This window comes from Gigantopelta aegis, chromosome 9, assembly GCF_016097555.1.
Source record: "Gigantopelta aegis isolate Gae_Host chromosome 9, Gae_host_genome, whole genome shotgun sequence".
Taxonomy (NCBI): domain Eukaryota; kingdom Metazoa; phylum Mollusca; class Gastropoda; order Neomphalida; family Peltospiridae; genus Gigantopelta; species Gigantopelta aegis.
The window spans coordinates 68,269,949-68,281,360 of record NC_054707.1 but is presented as its reverse complement, the minus strand read 5'-3'; the positions used below and the strand labels follow the sequence as shown (position 1 = coordinate 68,281,360).

General features: G+C 36.6%; 1 protein-coding gene across 1 annotated transcript; it reads left to right on the top strand.

The window, feature by feature from the left end:
• The first annotated feature begins 46 nt into the window (after positions 1-46).
• LOC121381058 (nurim homolog) lies at positions 47-5,795 on the top strand. Its single transcript, XM_041510143.1, has 4 exons — positions 47-381; positions 1,849-2,015; positions 2,384-2,554; positions 4,217-5,795. Exons 1-4 carry the CDS (start codon positions 261-263, stop codon positions 4,487-4,489), a joined length of 732 nt encoding a protein of 243 aa, XP_041366077.1. The 5' UTR covers positions 47-260; the 3' UTR covers positions 4,490-5,795.
• Positions 5,796-11,412: the final 5,617 nt, after the last annotated feature.

The window sequence follows — 11,412 nt, the reverse complement described above, 5'->3', positions numbered from 1 at the left end:
ACTTTTAACGCCGCTCATGATTTAACACAAATTATTTTGTGTTTGATTTAGAAAATAATGTAAACATTTCAACTGTTTGCAGTCCTTCAAACATTTAAGCAGAAGACAATTTACGAATCATTACATTTTTGTTAAAAACATTAAAAAGAGAACAGGAAAATAATATTTTAGAGCGACACCGTAAGCGACGGAATTAAAAAAGTAAACAACTCTGAGTCTGAGCAGATAGCGTGCAAATAGGACGTCAAATAACGTAAACGATGTTAGTTTTGTTTAGTCATTTGCTCACTGCGCCTGTGTGTTGTCTTCTACTATGGACTTCCCTCGGCATGTTGGTACCTTTTTTGTCAAGTCAGCATATCCGGAAACGTCCAGAAGAAGGTAAGTTCGCGTGACGTCTACCTGAGGCTGAACCTAGCCAATCCATTCATGTCATATTCAACTTTATCATATTGTCATTTGTTTTTTTGCCTGCTTTTGGTGGGGATAGGGAATTTTCAAAAGTCTATCCATCAAAATAGACTCCTTATATGCAATCCCCTGCAATTAATAAGTGAATTAAAATTATGTCCATGGCAAAGACAAATCATGCCATTGAAAAAACCCACCTGAATAATTATAATTGCCAGTGAATATGGTCCGACTCCAAGGCAAAATATTGCTGTAGAGAATTAAAAACTCTGCAGCAATCATCGTGGCATTGCTGATTGCTGTGGGGGGCAGGATCTAGCTCAGTTGGTGGTGAGGTGCTTAGTGGATCGATTTCCATGGGCAATTGCAGGGGTTTTACATCTTAAACTAACTTAAGGCTCTTATCTTTGCACTATTTTCAAAACATTTTATATGAAGATTCAGCGTGCAGAAAAAAAGTTGTTCAATGAGCCATTTTTTGGTGCATGAGTTTTCTGCTCTTTGATGTTACATGGACACAATATTGGAAAGAGAGTCATGAAGCTTACAACAATACAAGACATGTCAATAAACTTCCCGTATAGTCCATCCCATTCTTCTGTATACATTGTAGTTTAGTTTGACCTAAGAAAAAAACAGTAAAAGTGTTTTAGAATTAACAAAAAATCCTACATTTTTGTGTGCAATTTAGAAAACAATTCTGAATTGGCTCAGAAATAAATAACTTGTAGTAAATTCTAGATTGTACTTATAGTCTTTCCCACAGGGGACATAGAGGAGAATTGTCTACTTTATAATTATATGTGTATTGAACGTTTGTTTTGTTTAATTACACAACTAGAGCACCTTGATTTATTCATCACCAGCTGTGTATTATGCGGATCACTGAAATACAATTATAATTGCCAACACATGTAATATAATTAGTTACATTGTAAGGAAATGTCCACGGAAAGGCACATGGAGGATCTAAGTTGAAAGTAACTGATTTAATACAGAATCTTAAACAATTATTACATGTTTCAATGTTTCAAAATGTAACAAAATAATGTGTATAGGAATCCATTTGCGAAATACACAGATCTATATGAAAATGCTCATTGCTGTACATGGAATCACACATTAGAAATCATGCATATTATCGCATTAATGGATAGCGGGCATTAGACTTAGGGTGAGATTTCCTCTTTAGATCAATACAATTGGGGAGGTCGTAGATGGCTATCTTTTCACATTAGCTTCATTTCTTAGAAACTATAAGGACTAGATCATTGAAATCTGGTTTATAGTTGCATATTAGTTTCCCTGAATGTTCAACACAATGCATGTGACTTTTTTTTTTTCTTTTTTTAAATTTAATAATAAATAATGGGTTTTTTTTTTTTTTTTTTAAATGCATTGAGATGACCATCCACTGATGCAACGTTTTATTTGCAGATGTTTTTGAACTGAGCCTGGTTGTGTTTGATATATTTCTGGTGCTGTTGTTCATACTACAACACACGATGATGGCAACATCATGGTTCAAGTCAGCGCTGGCGTACTGTAATATAGTGGTTATAGAGAGGCTCCTGTATGTTGCTGCCACATCAGTTGCTTTACTCGTAAGTTGCTGAAAGACAAAAACAACCCATTTTTCTTTTTTTTCTTTTTTTTTCTTTTTTATTTGATATTAGTATTCTTACATTCATATAGTTATTAAATTTACATATACTGCACACACATAAAATATGGTTATAATTACAACATAAAAGTAGGGAGTACATCCCCCCCCCCCCCCACACACACATATATATATATATATATATATATATATAAACTATTGCTACAGCTACTGGATCAAGAAAAGTAGGGAGTACATGCCCCCCCCCCACACACACACACACTTCCTACACCAGTGATATCTTCAAATATTGTCCCATGATGTTTCTTTCATGTTAATCATTGTGTATTTGTTCTGTGCCTATTTCAGACCATGATGGTGCTATGGATACCCATTGAGAGCTATCCACTATGGTTCATAGACACGAGTGACAGCATTGCTTTGTGGTTATTCTTCACTCTGCTTCATGTCCTCGCATGGTTTATCCTCTTCTTGCAAGTGCTAGTGATGAATCCACTGGAACTGATTGGAATAAAACAGGTATAAACATCTAGCTATCCCTTCTGTAGAATCCAAATAAATAATGGTTATTTTGTGTAGATTAATGTTTACATACAGTATGTATGAATGCAGTCATTTACATATAAAAGTTGTAACTGAGGACTGGGTACTCCCAAAAGTGGTCCTTCCAACAAAGTATATTGTTGTGGTGCAAATTTTCGGCCATCTTTACTAAATTATTAATATTCTTTTTCCACGAAGCTAAAGTTTATTTTTGAAAACAAAATTCAGCTTCTAAGCAAAAGTTCAACAATGGGTGAACTTTACAACATACAGGAGTTTTAGATCTCAGTAATATGGGCAAAATAGATTTGTTTTATTTTCAGAGCACAGCAATGTCTTAAATAATCTAATGACAGCTTAATATTTCAGTGGTTTTAAGGCTAAATGTTTTGAGATCAGCATGTTTGTAATTAATTTGGACATGTATTTTGGGCACAGTGTTTATCGCCTCAACTTTGGTACAATCTAAAGCCTTGACCATGTTTTGTATAAATACTTTGTAACACAAGGCACTGCATGTCTCTGTTAAAATGGAACCGGCCTCAGTGGCGTCGTGGTAGGTCATCGGTCTACAGGCTGGTAGGTACTGGGTTCGGATCCCAGTCGAGGCATGGGATTTTTAATCCAGATACCGACTCCAAACCCTGAGCGAGTGCTCCGCAAGGCTCAATGGGTAGGTGTAAACCACTTGCACCAACCAGTGATCCATAACTGGTTCAACAAAGGCCATGGTTTGTGCTATCCTGCCTGTGGGAAGTGCAAATAAAAGATCCCTTGCTGCTAATCAGAAGAGAAGCCCATGTAGTGGCGACAGCGGGTTTCCTCTAAAAATCTGTGTGGTCCTTAGCCATATGTCTGATGCCATATAACCGTAAATAAAATGTGTTGAGTGCGTCATTAAATAAAACATTTCTTTCTTTCTGTTAAAATGGAGATTAATATATTTCGTTATGTGAAGTTGACAGCAGGTGTTGCCAAAGTTACGATACTGATGAACTGCATCCACCTGTTAAAGTATTAATGTTCATGGTCTAGCCTAAACATGCTCATAGGAATTATATGGAGTGGGGGGAGGGCACAGTCTCCAGTGCAGGGGCCACAGTCTTCAGTGGGGGGGATACAAGCTAGATTTTTATCTTTATTTATGTAGAGTACCAGTATCAGTGTTTCTGCCAGAAAGAAAATTTTGGAATTGAATGCAACCACTGTCAAAAAGGGGGTATGGGGGACCTCCCCCAGAAAACAAATGGGTTACGTTTAGGATTAGGGTGAAGAAAAACATATAGTAATGATAAGAGTATTTAATTTTGTCAAAAGGTTAATTTTAAAAAAACATTCTGCCAACAAATTTGTGTTTTACCCTCTGGCAGAAACCCTGAGTATGACAAAAAAATAACAAACATTTTCATCCTCAAATTGGAGGGCACATGACCCCCCTCCCCCCTTCAGCCCCTCTCTTCCATCATCCAGCCCCCTCCCCCCCCCCCCCCCCCCCCCCCCCCCCCCCCCCGCCGGTCCCTACAGGCCTGCTAAATGGTTCAATAATAAATATTTTATATCCGAGACTGCATTTTTAATAACATTATACATGTTGATTACAGTGTGTATATTTTTTTCTTTAATTTTGTTTTCATCTAGATCTACTATTATCACAAAGGACTCGAGTCTCCGTTAGTGTACCTGTCCAACCGACTGAAGCGACTTTATCTGCACATGCGACATCCAGGAGCTACCTGTCTATTCGTCATTCTCTGGTTCCACCCTCACATGACCCTCGACCGATTTATTCTCGCCTTTTTCCTCAATATATTCCTACATTGTGGCTTTTCGGTTACTGAGCTTGATTACAAATTTGCCAGAACTGAATTTATTGTTAAGAAGGTGTCATATCAATTTGAAAAAGTAGAGTAAATTCATTTGGTGCTCTTTCTCTGATTCTCTATTTGGTGCTACAGGGTATGTTTTGAATTTCAGAAAGAAAGCAAATGTTTACTAATGGACAGACTAAAATACAGTGGTTATATGGATGGGAAAATATATATTTAAAGGTCCGATGTCATTGTTACAAGTGCCATATTTATTTATTTATTTTGCACACAATATTTGGATTTAATTAATTTGAGAATATCATAATTTTAATGTTGACATTTATATCCGATCAATGTGTGTGCTATTAGTACTTATTGTTAAACAAAACAAATTCATAAATGTTGGAAATATCAAGTTGTGGATTTCAACCATTAAATAGAGATCTATCATTACGATTACAGCTAAAATATACCATGGCAGATGTGTGTAAACAGTTTTGCTAAGAGGAATGGACTAACATTTTTAAAAATACATTATTACACTGAGTTAACATAATGTATGTTTGAAAGTTGTATCATGAATTTTCTTTATTTTGTTTGAATGGTGTTGAAGCTGTTGCAAATAGTATATTATGATATGTATCACAATACAGAGAACCCGTATCATGATATTATTATTATTATCGCAATATGAAAATTTGCATAATACCCATGCCTACTTAGATATTAGGTAGAGTAGTAAATTTGTGGTCATCACAGCTTTTTTTTAGAACTTGCAACTTTTTGTCTAATTTCAGTTTTGTCAAAACCAGTGTATTTCTGGTCATCTTGGCATTTGTAATAGCTCAAAGTGCATCTAGTGAAAGAAAAAAGGTATGTACCTTGGGAACTATATGCAGTGTCGATGACTAAACATAGAAGTAAAAAATTATGTCAGATATCACATTTTTTAATAACGTCTTTTGACTACATTTATTCTAATTGAAAAAGAATTGACTTGATATTTATGACATGTAATTTACCTGAAGATTTGTTTCTTTATTTGTTATAATTGTTGTTTTAAGTTTTATTACACATACATAATGTAAACCATGTTTTATGTCATTCACACATTTTTGTGTATGTAATTCTCTTTTATACTTGTGTATTTTTACACAACTTTATAACGCTGATGTTCACATTTATCTTTCTTCTAATGCAAAATGTATTATTGATATTATTATACACTACAGGTTTTCAAATTGTGTGCAGTACTGTGTACAGAAATATGTTTATTTTTATCTGCAGCAATATTTAACTTTTTAGTGTATATTAAATGTTATTTTATTCTTTAGTAGATATATCATATATTTTAGGCAAAACCATGGTAATTTTTAATCTTTATAACTGAATAAAGAAATTTAATAGTATTTATGTTGTGTTTTTATTTGATAACGGGTGTCTAGTGATGCTATTTTTATTTTCACTAATTGTATACACTGTGCTGGGACATGCGCTTTTGATAAATAGAGGTATTAAATGAAAAATGTTCTGGTTAAAAAAGACACCTAAAAACAACCTGTATATATGTTGTTTTAAACCAGAGTGGTAATAAACGTTCATTCTTCAGGTGGGTGAGGAGATAGGGTGTAAATCGCTCATTTTGTTTTGTTACATGTGTAAACTGTAACATGTTGGATGTGTTCACGCTTTCTTTCTTACTGAAACAATTTTGATATAAATAGGCCTACCTTTTTAAAGACATGTTAATTAAACCCCATCACAATTAGTAATAATTGAAATTTACAATGACTTTTGATAATAAATAAGGTGTCTGAACAATATGAATGAAAACAAGAATATTAAATGTGTGAAAGATTTTGTAAAGTTAAAACCAATTGATATAAAACACAACCCCCCCCCCCCCCCCAAAAAAAAATAAATAATATAATAATAATAATGATAAATAAACAATAAATATAAATACATTTAAAATCAATGTATTTTACAATTCCAGTGCTTGTTTTGACAAACTGAATAATTTTGTTTGGGAAAATATAGCTAATACACATACAGAAAAAACAAACAACACGAAATTCATGCAATACAATTGTTATGTATACACTGCATTTCATATGTGAATTTAACTAAATTTGTATAAATTTCACCTGTATCCTCTAGCTAGTACAGAGATGTAACTTTGAACAAATATTTATGTATTTTGTATAAATATCACATGGACAGTCATGTCCAGATATATACGACTTTGTATAAATTTCACCTCTACCCTGTCGTGTACAGAGATAATTAATACTGTATAAATATCACCATTGGCGGATCCAGAAACTCCATTTAGTGCCATGAGGTGGAATGCCAAAGGAACTTTGGGGGGGATTGTTAAAAAAGAAAAAGAAAATTAATATATAATAAAATTATAACTATCGCATAATTTGGGGGGCGGGCGCCTCCCCCCCCCCCCCCCCTCGTTCCGCCACTGATCACCTGTACCGTCTTGTAGTAGTTGTATAACACAAGACTACAAATATCACCTGTACAATCTTATAGAGACCAGGTGCGGATCCAAGAGGGTACATAATATTATATTGCAGTTGGAATCCCCTTAAAATTATGTTAAATCTACTTTTGTTTTCTTGTGTATTTCATAACAAATATACCGGCCTCGGTGGCGTCGTGGCAGGCCATCGGTCTACAGGCTGGTAGGTACTGGGTTCGGATCCCAGTCGAGGCATGGGATTTTTAATCCAGATACCGACTCCAAACCCTGAGTGAGTGCTCCGCAAGGCTCAATGGGTAGGTGTAAACCACTTGCACCGACCAGTGATCCATAACTGGTTCAACAAAGGCCATGGTTTGTGCTATCCTGCCTGTGGGAAGCGCAAATAAAAGATCCCTTGCTGCCTGTCGTAAAAAAGAGTAGCCTATGTGGCGACAGCGGGTTTCCTCTAAAAACAGTGTCAGAAGGACCATATCGTCACTCATAACCAGATCGCCTAACTCATTTTTAACAATTTCACAGGAGAGATAAAAAACATTTTTATTAACAAAATCAACTCATTTGAAACATTTGAATGAGCTGAACTACAACAAATTTCACATCTTTTGGTCAGAGTATAGTGATATTTTTAAACACTTCCATGCGCTGATCCCTATGTGACTTGAGCATTTTGAGATCAAATATTTTGACTTAGGTATTTTGCAATCAGTGGCTTAGGCAATGTGATTTTATTCAATGTTGAGTTAGGCACATTTAATCTTCTATGAAACTGCAAAAGTTTCAACTAAAATACTTTTATATTGTACAGTGTACTCCGTTTACACTGTTTTTATTTTAACATTATTCTTGGGAAGAAGAAAAATAATATTTATTTATTTATGGCGCACTCAGCGCATTGTATTACGGTTATTATGGGGCCATAAAGAAAACAAGAGAGGAAACCAGCTGCCGTCACACCAAAAGTAGACAGGACAGTGCATACCATGAAATTTGGTATACCAGCCATGGGTCATGGGTTGGAACGCAAAACGTCCAATGTAGTCAGGTCTACCAAAGAAGTCCGATCCTGCAACGCATGCACCTCAGGCGAGCGCTCTACCAACTGAGTTAAATCCCACCCATTATTCTTGCCAAATAAAGTGCGATTTAAAACCCCTCCCTGATCTAGTACAGTAGTAGTCCTGCAAACAGGGCCACCTAAATAGTGGCGTACCGGTACCGGCAATGTAACGTTAGTTCACATGGCTAAACTTATTTATTACGATGTGGGGATCATGAAACCACATGAAGACACATTCAAACCTGCGTGCGTTTCGCATGGCGGCCATGTTTCAAGATGGCTGCCACCGTATTAAAACAAAGTCATATTTTTGCCAATTGTTTTACATATTGATGTGATTTTTATATCAAGACATGTTTTGAGGGGTGGGGAATATGAAAAGCATGCTTTCAGAACAATTAGATGTATTCTGAACCACTTTTCAAGATGATTTCACACAAAAAATAAGCACTTATCACTGTATTCTTGATATACTAATATGATACTAACAATGCTATATTCAGATTTCCCTGGAACGTGATTGATTTCATTAAAATTTGCTATTTACAAAATTAAACAATTCTTCTATATAATTTGAAAACAATAGGTATAATTAAAACACGTGTGTTAGAGTGATCTGGTAGGGTTCAAACCTAATGACCGTAATCTGGTATATTATACAGCTAAATTCAGCCATGTTTTCCGAGACTGTTCTATCAGAACCTCTGGTGTTTTCCTCACACCTAATTTCAATTTTGATATTTCCTGTAATTAATGAACCTCATATCAATTCTTTTGTTAATGCGTGTATGCATTCAGAGTAACTGCCAGTATGATTAAGTATATCAGTATGATTAAGCCTTACAAGACATGCCCCATTTAACATCATGCCATGTCTCCAGGGATAAGATATGGATCAGACTGTCCAAACCTGTATAGTCTTGGGAGAACATAGCCGGGGTAGGCTGGGTACAACAACTCGAATCCAGTTTCGCAGAGCCGCCTTTACAAACCGTGTCGTCGTATGAGCTGGTACATGTTCGTGAATCACTAGAGGCGTGGTCGACAGCTTTCCTCGAGTGATTTGGCTGAAGAAAGACTATTTTTAACAGGGGTGGTTCATTGTAGATATAGAGCCGCGGGACCATGGGAAGCCTCTGTTGGGGGCAAGGGGATATTAGGGACAGCTCTGTGGTGGGCGGTGTCCGTGATGTGATAGCTACAGACGGTAAATGTAAGGACAGAGGCGGTTGCACATCCCAGTCTACAGGTTGTAGGACTCACTGAGGTTTGTCCAGGAGAGAGGGGATGGAGAAACTGGATGTTCAGAGGTCGACAGTTCTACGGATTCAACTGTGTGCACCAATCATCAGGCCTAAACTATTGATGAGTATTGGCCACAGGTCTTCGGTGCATGCACTGGGTGCTAGGTTGAGTCCAGAGTAGACAGCGGATACAATATGGCACTGAAAGTAAAACCAAAGATGATTTGGTTAATATGGCCGATCATGAATGGAGGAGACCATTGTAGACCTTGTCCGGTTGACCTTGGTAGGGAGGGGCTCTGAGAATTGGTTGTACATGATACCCATCAAGAACAATATACTGTGGGATCTCAATTTTAGTGCTTGTGGAGCGACATTAGACTTGTACAAGGGTATGTTGACCACAGAAGAGCAAGTTATCTCAATACTTTGATTGGAAAAAGTAACAGTGGCAGAAGAGGTTGGGTATCTGCCGTATTCGACTGTTCGGTTTCGGTGCATTGTGAGTTTGCCAATGATTGAGTTCATGATGGAGCCTGTCGTGGAAAACATGTTGTTGTTAGTGATCCTGCTATGCCACACATATTTCATGCTGCGGGGGATCGAGCGACGATATGTGTGGTCAACATCAGTAGCAAACGTGTGGTACTGAATGTTGGCCAGTTAGTCTCTCAAACAGTTGGATTGGTAAAGAGTGGTGTTTAGCACATGTCAGTATGTCGGAAAATATTTCATACCTTCTTAGGTTGGATGATCGCGTGAGGTGGGAGGGGGATGGATGTTCAGGTCCATCAAGGAACGGATGCGGCAAACATCACGTTGATGGATCAGGAGACTTACTTACAAAACACATGGTTGCGGGGTGGGTTTTTTTGTCATTCTGTATGGGCTTATGTTTAAGTAGAGTTCCTTGGTTTGGTAACTAATGCAGACAGGATGGAAATGGGACTGAATATATAGCTCGTGAAAAACAAGGGAGGGCCATTTTTCTACATTTTTACATAGGAAATAACCCATTATTTGTTGGGAATTATTTATGTGGTTTTTTTTAATGTGGGTAAAATTTACACCAAAACATCTTACAAATATTATATTCATGTTCCATGACCATAAAAACATAGGGTTTGACACACACAAAAAACTCATTCCTGTCTGGAACAGCCACCGAGTTATGGATGTTAAATTCTGAAACATACGTCATCTTGAAAAATTACCCCTATTTTGTTTTTTGCACACATTTTTGACGCTGTCATCAAGTGGTTTCATATTCACAACACCCCAATGGTAATTTCTAGCCATGAGGACAAATGTTATCTTTTCGTTACCACCTACTCAAAAACTAAGCCACTGTTATGGCTCTGTTTGCAGGACTATAGGCATTATCAATGAAATGGATTTATTACAGATGAGGTAGTTTATCGTAAAATGTGTGTACAATAGGTGGCAACACTTTTTTGATGTACTGAAGGTCTTCAAACTTTCTATTTGCAATTGGTATTTGTTTTTTAAACAGTTGCTCACATGTTATGTCATTGTGGGTGAATCTGCAAGGGTTTGTATTGTAGTTTTTGAAGCCTGTGAATATTATTGTAACAGGTAAAGGTGACACAGACATTGGGACTCCAAATGCATCAACTGGTGTTGCTAAAAGTGGTATATGATTGTTTCATGATTCATTATTGCAACAGTTATAGATGACAAAAAATATGACCCCCCCCCCCCCCCCCCCCCCCCCAAAAAAAACAAAAACAAAAACAACAAAAAACAACCCACACACACAAAAAAACCTTCACTAAGCAATGATTGTCTAGGCCACTCCCCCGGCATAAATGTCTGCACACGCGCCTAAATACATTAGGCCTACAACGTGTGTCAAAAAGGTAGGGGCCGCAAAGAAAAAATGCCTAACTCGTTTTAATGTTTTATGGATCATATCATTTAGGCAATGTAAACAAAAATACTTTGAAAAAAATTGTCACGTATTAACTTAACATCACTTATGTAAATGTCTGTATATCCATTCAAGTTAGATATATGAACGAAAAGGTGTCACACAAACAAGTTTAATGCATTAGGCAGTTTCCATCCTTCTACAGTTTGTTTCTCCAGACAGACATTTTGATTTCTAAACGTAGTTCAAAAATGACTTAGGCAGTATGTCGTTTGCCGAAGCGAAACGCCTATCTAAAAAGATGACTTGGGCAAATAGTTTTCGCTTGGGATATCTC